General features: G+C 52.5%; 5 protein-coding genes across 5 annotated transcripts; 1 reads left to right on the forward strand and 4 right to left on the reverse strand.

Annotated features, from left to right (window-relative positions):
• Window positions 1-170: 170 nt before the first annotated feature.
• On the reverse strand, window positions 171-470 carry CABS01_16743 (uncharacterized protein; the record flags this gene model as incomplete). The annotated part of the gene is made up of 1 exon (XM_060550073.1): window positions 171-470. One exon carries the CDS (start codon window positions 468-470, stop codon window positions 171-173), a length of 300 nt encoding a protein of 99 aa, XP_060403619.1.
• A 482-nt stretch (window positions 471-952) lies between these two features.
• Window positions 953-1,342, reverse strand: CABS01_16744 (uncharacterized protein; the record flags this gene model as incomplete). The annotated part of the gene is made up of 1 exon (XM_060550074.1): window positions 953-1,342. The coding sequence occupies one exon, from the start codon at window positions 1,340-1,342 to the stop codon at window positions 953-955; it is 390 nt and encodes a 129-aa protein (XP_060403620.1).
• A 2,528-nt stretch (window positions 1,343-3,870) lies between these two features.
• On the forward strand, window positions 3,871-5,730 carry CABS01_16745 (uncharacterized protein; the record flags this gene model as incomplete). Its single annotated transcript, XM_060550075.1, has 2 exons — window positions 3,871-4,006; window positions 4,058-5,730. 2 exons carry the CDS (start codon window positions 3,871-3,873, stop codon window positions 5,728-5,730), a joined length of 1,809 nt encoding a protein of 602 aa, XP_060403621.1.
• A 1,010-nt stretch (window positions 5,731-6,740) lies between these two features.
• CABS01_16746 (uncharacterized protein) lies at window positions 6,741-7,463 on the reverse strand (the record flags this gene model as incomplete). Its single annotated transcript, XM_060550076.1, has 1 exon — window positions 6,741-7,463. One exon carries the CDS (start codon window positions 7,461-7,463, stop codon window positions 6,741-6,743), a length of 723 nt encoding a protein of 240 aa, XP_060403622.1.
• A 144-nt stretch (window positions 7,464-7,607) lies between these two features.
• Window positions 7,608-7,808, reverse strand: CABS01_16747 (uncharacterized protein; the record flags this gene model as incomplete). The annotated part of the gene is made up of 1 exon (XM_060550077.1): window positions 7,608-7,808. A coding segment is annotated over one exon (201 nt), but the record flags the coding sequence as incomplete, so codon positions are not given.
• Window positions 7,809-11,937: the final 4,129 nt, after the last annotated feature.

The raw sequence follows: 11,937 nt of genomic DNA on the forward strand, positions 1-11,937 counted from the left end.
ACTGTCACGAGTTATGGCACGCAGCAATGGGCATACGGAGTGTGGTAAAAGTGGCTTAACATATTAAAGTAGAAATAGACAAAAGGAAAAGGTCTATATACACGATGTCTGAGATAGACACGTGATTCAGCACGTGACGGGCACTTCGTGAGATGCGGTTACTATCCCTGTTACGTGACAGCTTTGGACCATGGACTGAAACCTGTCGCCTGCGTGGCGGTCATCCATTCAACATCGGGCAGAGTCCACTTCTCGTAAAGCCGGCCATGCGAATGAGACACCACATAACCGCCATGTGTTCGAATGAACAGATCGCACAAGTAGCAGGCGGATTTGCTGCATCCAATTGCTCGCGGCGCCGGCGTGTGTGGCTGATGTTCCAAATAGAAAACCTGTTGTATCTCTGCGTGCACGAAGCAATCGTGGGCAACTCCTGGACGACGGACGCCTGAGGGTGCTTCCAAAGCCATGACGTCGATATTGCTGAACACATGCCGATAGCTGGGCTTTCGAGCGAGTCGAGCTAGATCCTTACACGTGAAGAAGTATCTGGCCAACTTGTCGACCTGGCGTATCTCCGGATTTCAGATGCTCCTCAGCTGAGGTTGAGCTGCCCAGGCGTGCGACTTCCACGCAGCGCATGACGATCATCTTGAGGACGTCCAGCAAGGCGTTGATCTCCACGTGATGCTGAACAAGTTTTAATGTGTTCACTAAGTCCTCTAGCCGTTCAAGAAGGGATGTGACATGCGTAGAAGACCGGGAGGTATCCCGTATCCCAAGTATGCAGCTCCGCAATCTGTCTTGTAAGGGAAGCTGCGGTGTTTTGAAACGGCGAGGTTGTGCCATCCATGATGGACGCAGTCGACTGAGAAGGCGGCTACTACTGAAGAGGAGCACCATGTTGAGTAGCTCCTCTCGAAGTGCATGCTTCAGGCCGTCTGCAAGCACGTCAGATCTCGGTCATGGGAGATCTCTCGGAAGGTATACCTTTCCTGCTAATCTTGCTCAGGTGTGTCATAATTTTTGCGAGTTCACGACGGGCGCTTGATGACGGGGTCGTGTTACCAGCGAGCACAACCTGCAGCCGTTCGGGGTATTCACGCAGGGCCACAGTAGACACGAACTTGACTCCTTCGTTGCGATGGGCAAGGAACGCAATCGAATTGGTCATCTGGATTTCGTCTTCGATGGAAAGGATGTGGATGTGAGCTCGTGGCGTCGCTCCCGCATAGTATGCTCGTGGTTCGGATGGGATATTGGTCAACTGCTGCAAAGACGCGATCGTCCGATGAAACTCAGCCTTCAGCGGAGGGGCCCAAAAGTTGGATGGGCTGTCCATGGTTGCTCTCAGTGGTCGTGTACAAGCCCTTCTGAAACCTTCGGATCTGACGCCGGTCTGCGTTCGAGGTGTCTCCTGAGATACGTAATGGCTCACTTCATAGATTTATTCCTTCTCAATTGCACCTGTCGTGCTGGGGTAGGTATTGGTGCCCAATGTTGGGTGGTTTGTGCTTTAGTTCGGCCGTTTTGGTTCGCAGCCAACCTTGGGGGAGGGTGGCCTCTCACTGGTAACTGTCGGACGGCCTCCACCAACCCCCGTCGTTGGACCATAGACAAACGCCGCGTCTGCCCAGGCGGCGACAAATCGCAGTGGATGTGGCCCAGACTGGTATGCTTTAGCCGCTCAGGCTTCACACAGAGGCCAAGATGCTCAATCCTTAGCCAGACAGAACCTTATCAGAACTACCAAACTCCGCCACCAAAGGCAGCACTGCTAGCAGACCTACCTACAAAATCCAACGACGGGCCCACCAGCCTCCTGCACTAGCGAGAGTACCTCTCCACTCAAGTTAGGCAACGTTGTTATCCCCAAGAACATACATACCTAACACACTTGCCCAGGAGTGGGAAATGTGGGTACTAGCTATCAAACTTGCAAATGCGTTTCTGAGAAGCATCGCACACGATCCACCTTATTGCAAAAGGCTGTCCAATGATGACTCCGAAGAGGTTGTGCGCCCAGTATCTCTCTCAGGGGACGGCAGCGTCGTGTCAGGACAAACAGCCTCCCTTCGCCAGAGCACCTACTCCGGCGCACTCGCATTACTCTTGCCGCCTCCATGCTTACTGTGCTCTATGGTGCCCTCTCCAAGTTCTGGGCTGCCACCATCGACTCTTCTCTCGTCGTCACCACGGACGTGTACACCTACCACAGCACCTTCATGTTGTGGCCGAGCTCACAGGTCCTCAATGAAGGTCTTCCGCGCGCGGCCTGAGTGGTTATCGGTGATCAGAAGTCCCACCCCTTGGCGCAAAGGCTGCAGCTGACGCACACGCTCATTCTGTCCGGTCCGTACTGGGGTTCGTCATGAGCATTGCCTTTGTGGCTGGCGCGGAAACGTTCGCCGAAGGCTTCGTGGCGGAACGCCTACAAGTACACATTGACCATTAGCTGGTGCAGCGCGGCAAGCCGTTGGTGTTGGATGTCGCTTGCACGAAAGAATGGAGATAGCGATGCTGTACACTCGCTGTATCTTTGGAACCGGCCGTGGCGCTGCACTATGCACTAGTACTTCAATCCCTTGCTTCTTTGACCCATTCGACCGCCCACGAGTAGGAGGTCCTGGTCAGCTTTCGTGGCTGGCGCGCGCTGGAGCTGGCTAGTTTGATGCACGCATCGCGGGGCCTGACAAGTTGTGCGTTAGCCGCCAGGAACGCCCTGTTTCTTACCCGTCGTACAAGCGACGCCATTGGCCGCCATAAGGCTAGTCTTGGACCCAGAGAACTTCCTAGTCAGGCTGCCTGTCAGGCGATTTTCTTCGAGACTGATGTACATAAGTACGAGCACAGACCTGGACGCTTGCTGACCATGCGCTACCTTGACATCATGCCAGACCGCAGGGTAGCCCGCGGCTAACGAATCGGACGGCTCCCGCGCCACCCCAACCGTCCCGCCCCATTTACGCCGTAGCGTGGTGGAAGCTCTGAGCGATACGCCTGTACATAGTGGCCTTCCTAGCACTTCCTTGTACCAAACGGTCCCCACGATCTATGCAGCGAACAGATGCCACAGTGTGCAGCCTTTTCGCGTGGATTGAGGAAGGACGTGCACTTCGCTGCCCGTCAAAAGCATATAGGGCCTTTCGGGGGTCGTGAACGCGTCGATGTCTAAACCAACCGGAAGCCTAGTCTCCGCCGCCGACGTGGAATCTTGTTCGATTGAATCCGTATATTCTGCCTGAGGATCGTGAACTCTCCATGAGCCTAAATTTCGATGATAATCATTGGCGGCCGCAGTATGCTGATTCCTGAGGATGCGTGAATGCTTTGGCGCAGATGCAATATCTAATCACTTGTCATTGAGGAGTCGCAGCGGATGATGACGTTATGAGGAAAGTATGATGATGAATCGCGAACCAATTCAGTGAGCATGAGGCTTGCGTTTGGTAGTGGGCATGCATGACACTATGTGAACCATGGGCTCTCATTCGACCTCTTCAATTCGGCCTTATTGCCTAGCGTGTGAAGTAAGTTGACCGGCTGTATCTCAAACCCTAGTCCCCGCAGATGGTGCACTATTCAGTCATCGTGACTCATATAATCATATAAGAAGCATCATTGGTGTTCAATGGCTCGGAAATTCTGTGTGCCTTGTATTGGCAGGCGCGCCTGAAGAACTTTGTGTGCTGCCGACGACGCCATGCGGATATCCCAACCCAAGAAGGAGAAGCTCGAAGATCGCAACAACACTCGTATGCCTCTAGCGAAAGACTTGTAACATACTTATTGTTCACTATCGACGCCTACATCCGCCAGTCCGTCCGCTGTGCAATACTCAACATCATTCTACTCATCTACAGGTCAAGCATGTCTTTTATCGTGACCGAAATAGCTCGCTCCGACCTTGATACACCTCCAGCATGTGATGCCACAATCGAACGCTTTCAGTGTGTCGCTTCTTACAACTGGATCGACAAAGACCCGCCGACTATCGCGGTTCCAGGTAAGATGAATGCATTCACCTCATTCAGGTAATATCCTAACCCATCGGAAGGCCTTCCACCTCTTTGGGCCCCGCCATCGAAGCCCCCACGAATGACACCTGACTCTGGAATAAGATTCATTGATCAAAACGCTGCTCGATGGCCAGAATATCCTTTGGAGCCTTTGTTTCGTGCCGTTTGTGCACAAAAGCCTGAGTTCGAGCTGAGTGATGTCGACGTTGTTACCGACAGAAACAATGTGCGAAAGCTGTTGCGCTTCGTGGAGGCATCCGCGTCTGATAGTTTCGAGATCAAGGCTGAGATAGCTGGCAAGAAGACACTATTGCTTACACGCGTGGAGGAAAACCCGACGGAAATCATTAAAGGCTTCAGGGGCTTCGGTCACAACTTCGAAAAGACATACACGAAAGGACTTACAGGAAGCACTGGTCATCACAGAATTGTGTCCTACTATTTCGGCGGAATGAGGTTCCTTTTGCGGCATGAAACCGACGGATATGTTGCCAATGGAGTCGGTTCGGGTATTGCTGGAGCGACGTCGGACCCTGTCGATGAGCTGTCTAATCGTCTGGGCATAATGTCTGTTTCACAGGCACCCGAACCGATAAGGGATCGAATGACTATTGTCAGCACGAAAACCAGGTCCGTTGATGTAGAGTCAACTCTGGAAATCAAGACCAGAGCTGCCAGTCGGACGCTTGCGATGGAAGAAGTTTTTCCTCAACTCTGGGTCTCACAGACCCCGCTCCTTGTTGTTGCCTACCATCAACAACACCGCTTTTCAGACGTCAAGCTTCTTAACGTGAAGCAGGATGTGTGTGATTCGGAATCGGCCAACCGAGAAAATCTACGGAAATTGGCTTTTCTCATCAAAAGCATCCGGCAGGTGGTGGAAGAAAGTAATGGCCGGCGTGCTCTGGTGAGATACAATGGGGAATCAGCAGTACAAATCACCAGCGGTCTACAGAGCCGAGCATTGGCAGATGATCTTTACTCGATTTGGGATGAGTCGAAACAGAGTGAAGGCACAGCCATATCAAATCGCAGCGAGCATCCTGGCATTGAGCCCATGATGCCCTACGGGTCTATGTCAAACGCGAGACAATGTGATCATGATCTGGACAACAAGTCAGCTATAGGGCAGCCGACAGTCGCTATCGGGACTTCTACAAATACCGAAGACAGCGCATCGCATGCCAAAATTATTGAGGGCGGCTTGCGCTATGGGTTTCGAAGGATCATTCGCTCTATGCCAACCCGCCTCTCCGACTATCATTCTCTTTGCGAAACTCTTCAATTTCGCCAGGTTGACGTCCTTGCAGGGCGCTCTTTGCGCGATATCATGAGAGACATGAGACAAGGAAAAGACGATTGGGATCCGGATGAGCGGCATACGATCGCAGGTTTCAAAAGTATGGCACGCGACTCGGCGTTCAGGCTGCTTTACGCTTTCGTTCTTGATTTGCCCGGAGTACGCGATCAAAATATGGCCTTCAACGCGACTATGTTTGTGGTTTCCCATCGCAGGATATTCAAGTACAAAACACGGAGGATGGTGCGAGAGGCATTTGAGGAAAGGTTTCTCGTGTCTCGCAAGCAACGCGAAGGCCTTGACAAATGGTCTATCGGCGATTCTCATTGTGAAGATCTGAGAGAAGACGCGGAGGAGACGACAAGTGAGGAAGAGCTGTATTACTTTGACTCTGACTCGTCGTGGTATTAAGTGAGGAAGCAACTGCTTTTGTGGCTTACAGGAGATGTTTTCTGTGGAGTAGGAACAGAAGCACAACCCAGGGTTCTCTGAGAGGTGGCCGTTTGCGAATCGTCAATCTGTGATGTAGCAATAAAGCAAATTGCAAGATTGACGAAGATTGAGATATTCCTGCCTTGAGTAGTGCTTCGAGGAGGCCAATACGGACTCCACTCAACTTTTCTGCCAAAGGGGAACAGCTCTATCCACAATACCACGCGACAATTTCCAGGGGCCAACGAGCCTGGTTCGTTGCCGCAGACCGGCCATCCGATGGCATTCGACGCCGCTTATTGGCAAGGTCTGGGAGGGAGTCTTGTCAACCGACATCAAATCGAGGCATGGGAAAGAGCAGGCGTGCAGGCCCTATTTCCGCCATCGAGCGAGGGAGATGAACACTCTGTGAGGATGCGTTTTCACCCGGTCCGAGTTGAGAAATTCATCACGCTGTTCATGAGAGCTCAATAAGTTCTGCGCAAGGTCTATGTCCGAGTTGATGAACGCTTCAATTGAGAAATCCCGAATGCACTGTCAACACTTGCAACTCCTTGCCCCTCGGCCGCCATCATTATCTCCAGGCATATCGTCGGCGCCTGCAATTTGCTCGTACGCTTAGCTCATGGTGCATGACCTAGCTCACTGACTCATCCAATCGACCTTGTGGAGGTACAGAATGAGAAGCATCTACGTTCAATGGTCTGGACGAGTCAGCTGTTGAGATAATCAGGCATAAAACCCAGCCGAGTGGCTTATATATCATGTACTTAAGATACTTAAGAGGTGCCTCGAATCTGAAGCGCCCATCCCTCACAAGATAGTGATGTCTTTCCGGAAGAGCGAGCAAACATACTGTATGGGTCTCAAAGCGTGGGCTGGCCATTGATTTGTGAATGCCAAAGCATGCGCCTCAAATCATCCGGCACAGCCTGCTTAACAACACGTGAAGGGTACACTTTGATCTCTGGAGTCTTTGCCGTTCTCTCCTATATCGCGACACAGTGACCGCCTCCATGCTCTTCGACAGCCTGGCGTAGTTGGTCCAAGACTGCGACCAACTTGCGGAGATCGGCCTGGTGTCTCTCCTCCCAATTGGTGAATAGAGCTGCGATATCGGTGATCTTCAGCTGATCGAAGGTCCCATTGGCGTGCTGCCTGATGATAAGCCAAGGCGTCCTGCCAAACCAGAGCTGTGACATGTACGCGCTTGGGCTCTTGGGCTTGGTTGCCGTCTTGATTTCTGCCGCCGTCGCTTGAGCCATCGGCGGTTGCGTTGGCAATTTGGGGCCAGCAGCGACCTCCCCATGGCCGTCTTCTACTGCCAACCGCCCCATTGCACCTTCCAGCGGCTCCGAGTCGCTGCCCTCGCCCATCTTCTCGTAGTATGCGTCCACCTCAAAACGTACCACGCATGCGAGATCGCCTAGCTGGTACCGAAGAGCCCGGTGATGTGCCGTGCTGTCTTCTAGACCAGGCGGGTACGTCGTGAACATGCGCTCGAAGTTTCTGCCCCACCCAGAGTTCTTGGAACCACTGATCAGCTCGCGGGCGGTCCTCTTGCAACGCTCAATAACTAGAGTTCGGTGGACGAGGTGTAGGTTGACGCGAAAGCTGTCTTGACTTCGGCCCGCAGAGAAATCGAAGAGCTTTCTAAGGCTGTTCCGGTTCACCAAGATATCAATATCATCAAAGCGAAAAGATGGGTTCATCGATGCCGTAGCACGAAACAGTGGCGCGAAAGGGAATTCAGGGGCGCGTGCCGCGTTCTGGTCCACGAAAAAGGTGCCTCGATCCTTCGGGATGGCAACCGGCAAGGGAACGTCCCGAAAGACTGCCGCGGAACCTATTGATAGTTACTCATGTGTGTTGTGCTCCCCAGGCACTTCAAGCTTACCAGGTATGTGGATCTTTTCATCCTGACCAACTGCCCAGTTGTAGCTGCAAACCAGTTCGTAACCTGAATCGCTAGAAACCGAGGCCTCTGACGGGATGAGAGAAGAGTGGCCAATGCTATGGATCACCCGACGATGCACATTCTTCCACAACCAGGCCTCGAGACGAGGTTTGTCGGTCCGACGAGATCGTGTGCCCTTTTAATGCTGTTGCTCGCTAGAGTGTTGTTCCATCGTGTGTATGTACCGCGTTCTCTGCGTAGCTCCTGGGGCAGGGTAGCGTGGTGCTACCGTAAGCTGGAAGAGCCGATGACAAGGGCGGAACATGAGCAAGCGTGAGAACACAATTGATGGCTCGCTACTGGTCACTGTCAGTGCCTGAACTGGCTACCCGGCTATGTAAGTATTCGGGAGACTACTCGCCCAGTACAATCGACAGGCATTCAGTCGGGGCAGCCAGACTGGCGCTCTCAAGGCGCCTGATAGGGCTCTGGAGAACACGCCATGACGAAGAAGGATCCAAAAAAAAGATAAGCTGCGGCAGTCAGTTTCAAACGTTTGGCTGTGCATACATACCTCGGGCTCACTCCGATTGGCCCATCAGGAGGCCCAAAACGAGGGGCTTTTCCGAGAAATCCTGGAGACATCACAAGCGACACGCGAAGGCTGTTGGGAAGACATCGTTTCTCTTCCTCATACAGTACCAGTGTGCCGAATCAGTCATGTTACACTGACTTTCCCGGAGCAGAACACTCTTCAACTTACGAGATGGTTTTTTCAGTCATTCCTGTCGCCACCTGAGATGGGCTCCTTCACGATAACCACTGTTAACCTCGTCCAGGTAATGTCCCGTCTTTCCAATCCGTGTATGATCACCCTAATTGTTAGAAGGCACGCTTGGGGCAATTCTGGTTGGTGAAATCACGTTACTAGATTACTTTACCCAAGCCACATTACCCCTGAGCTGCGAAGCAGATGCAGGAAATTGCTCGTATAAGCTCATACCGAGACCTGGCATTGCCATTGCGTGAATTTTGCTGTGGCACTGGAGACGACCCAGCCAGCACCGCGATAAGTACCGTATCTCACCTCTGCCAAAGGAGCTCGGGCACCATATGCGCCGCGATATCGGAGTCTATGGAAAGCGAGCCATCGGGGGGATTCGGGTTAGTTAATACTATCGAGACTCAATGGGGAGAAATAGGCTTGCCTATGTCATAATTGGCTCTTAGATTCACCGAAGGTTTGTAAACTTGAATATCCTCGACGCAGGGTCGTTGAACCAGCAGAGGGAGGTCAAGTACTCCTGCAGAAAGTCGAGGATGACTCGGAGTCAGGGCGAGAACAGCACTTGAACAATTTTGACACCCGCGATCGCAGGTGACACTGAGAACGAGGATATCGTCAATCCTCGGCCAGGTCTATTGTGATCTAACGTATGGCTCCTTTGATAATTGATTGGGCTTTTCGTAGCCACAACTCATCCATGGTCGCGTAATGTTTTCCTTCTCCGTACCCCCTTTGTAAGGACGTTGAAGCCGCGATGGCTACTCAAGATGCGGGATGTAGGAACCAGGGCTTCCGGGCATTGCAACGGCGGTGAGCAGGATGCTGCAATCATTCTCACAAGCATCACAGTGGAGGAACCGCAACCCAGCGACACTGCATTGAAGATGGCTGCCTTGAACTTCTTGGCAAGCCGAATTGTCGCAGCATTGTCATGATAGGAAAGCGCCGCTAACCAAGATGGCCGGCTGTCTCGTTGGCTTACAATAACCGCTCACAATCTCGATCAGACGTCGTAGAGCAAGGCTTGACCTTTGGTGGTCTTCGTGCCAATGAGTGATGTCATAGACCTCTCCGACTAGGCTTGCCGCCGCCAAGAGTGAAGGCTCAAGGGCGGGCACCAATCACCCTGAGTCCCGTTGGTATCGTACACCTACAATTACACAGCAACCACGACATTTTTCCTACATGCAACTGCCGGTACGTAAGAACGGCTGCGTCTGCAGTTCGTAGCATCCGCGATGCTGGCAAGTGGTATCAAGTCTCTCAAGCACTGCAAACGAAAGGTTGTCAGGACCGCGACTGGGGTAAGTTGTATCGTATGCCTGGTGGTGATCACTGAGATTCTCCGCACCGAGGCTGAGGTTCCGTGGGCGCCGCCCTCGCTACAGCGCAGCCGGTATGGGCAGGCTTTTCCAGTTGACTGAGTGCGTTGGGCTTGCTCGTAGACCGTGGCGCTGCATGCATCTGCATGTTCGATGGCTGCGGCCAATGAGCGCTTGTGCGAGGCTGACCCATGATACGCCTGTGAGAGGTAAATGGCCATCAAACTTGCTTGGCGGCGTCAATTCGCTCAAGATCTTTGCGCCACATCCGGTGTTTGTCTACTAGCCCATGGAGCTGCCCAGATACCTTCCCTCTCACTTGGCCGAAGGTCAGACAAACACCCATTACCGCTTACGGAGAGAGGGAGACGAGCTACGGCGGTGGCTACGCTGTGTTGAGCAAGAGACTGATGGTGGTGGTAGTCGACGGTCAGGGTGCCGTACCCGGGTTGCAGAGCCAGGCGGGTCACGGGTGATGCACTCCCATGTGAAAAGAGCACCACTAGTCAGTGGCGGGATATGCTCTGGGTGGCCCCTCTGTATCTCACAATCAGCTGCACCACGTGGCAGACTCGGAACGGGCGGCACACTGCTTAGTGAGCAGGGATAGTTTAGCGTCGCCAAGCACGTCTGACTCACACTGCCGTCGTCCAAGCTCTTCAAACGGCGCCGAAGGAGCGATCGACAGGTACAAGTTCACCTGATCTAACAGAGCGTATCTGCCCGTTGGTACGTGCCTCTTGCGCGGGCTCCACTGTGCTCGTTTGGCCGACCCGTGTCCATGTAGGCCGGAGGTCTGATATGGACGTTCGGATGTCATAGGTGGGTGGCCCCGAGGGATCAGAGTTGGGCAAGGTACTGGTGACTTCTAGCACTCGGGAAAACCAACCAACCAGGGATGTGCTGTGCACTGCATTGTACATACACACATAAATGGGTCTTCTTCCCCTTTGTATGCCCGACCGATTTGGGCTCGTAGTCGATCGTAAGACAGTCCTGGATACGTACATACATAGTTTATTACGCCCTAGTCAAGCTATTAAGGGCTCAGATGATTGTCTACATGATCTCCACCTTCGTTCATGTCCTTGCCTCCCAGAAGCCCATACGAGTACTGTTTATCTCCATATGCATTACCTCCAAGACTCCTTGCCAATGCTGCGGTTGCTCGTGATGTTAGTAACAGGCCATCTTGAGGTTGTCTCCCAAAGTGTTCGGCGTCCTATCGTCGGCGGCCGAAGCCGGTCCTGCTGTCGATGGCACGAGGGTGCGTGGGGGGATGTCGTCGGTTAGTGTGCTGTTGTGGGTTGTGGGTTGTTTCGCTGCTGGCTGATCTGTGCATCCAGCCTCTCCGTACACATCGCAAACTTGATCGTCTCTTTGACAACGTCTATACGTGGCGGCCATTTATCAGGATCAACTTCATCGCCATAACCTGGCTCGCCTTCTCCGCAGAGTCTTGTTGGTTGATACAGATTGCATCAACCCAAAGGAGATGATCCGGATCCGTGTAACGTTGACTTGTGATGAGAAGTGCCCTCATAAGATTTTGTGTGATCCGAATTGTGTTCTGCCCAATCTGTATCGTTTGTTTCGGCTTTTGGCCTTCCCATGCATATGGAAAGGCCGAGAATTTGGCATCGAGAGATCCCGCTTAGGATCTAGGAGTCTTTCTACAACAAAATCGACTTGTAATGGGGGGTCGCCCCGAGCAGGATGGTTTCTTCGAAGTCATATATTTGACGGCCCCAGAGGCTGGTACTGGTAATCGGACATATTGGTAGAGTAGTTCTGAATGTCTTGAGTGAAGCTGAACTGCGATTGTTCTTGGAAGAATAAAGCAGCTTGTGGCAAGCCATCTATCTCATGGAGATAGTACATCGTGCAATGAAGTCAACGCATTTGGATTAGTGATTGGTACATTAACATAGTCCTGAGCTTTGGTGAAAAGCTGTACGATACAATATTACCTTCCTGCTAGCACTGCTGGGTCCTTCTGCGCATCATGAAGAATCTTCTTCATTGAGGAGTAGAGCTCAGGCCTTTGCCTTTCCCACCTCTCACCACCTGGGAACACCCCTTTGCGTAACCTATTGACCCATGGAATCAATGGCTGATAGTACGAAGTAAAGTTCTCGCCTGCACTTCGGAGGAAATCGTCCTCATCAGTAACCTCCCCC

This window comes from Colletotrichum abscissum, assembly GCF_030869225.1.
Source record: "Colletotrichum abscissum strain IMI 504890 chromosome Unknown Scaffold_142.1, whole genome shotgun sequence".
In the NCBI taxonomy this organism is placed as follows: domain Eukaryota; kingdom Fungi; phylum Ascomycota; class Sordariomycetes; order Glomerellales; family Glomerellaceae; genus Colletotrichum; species Colletotrichum abscissum.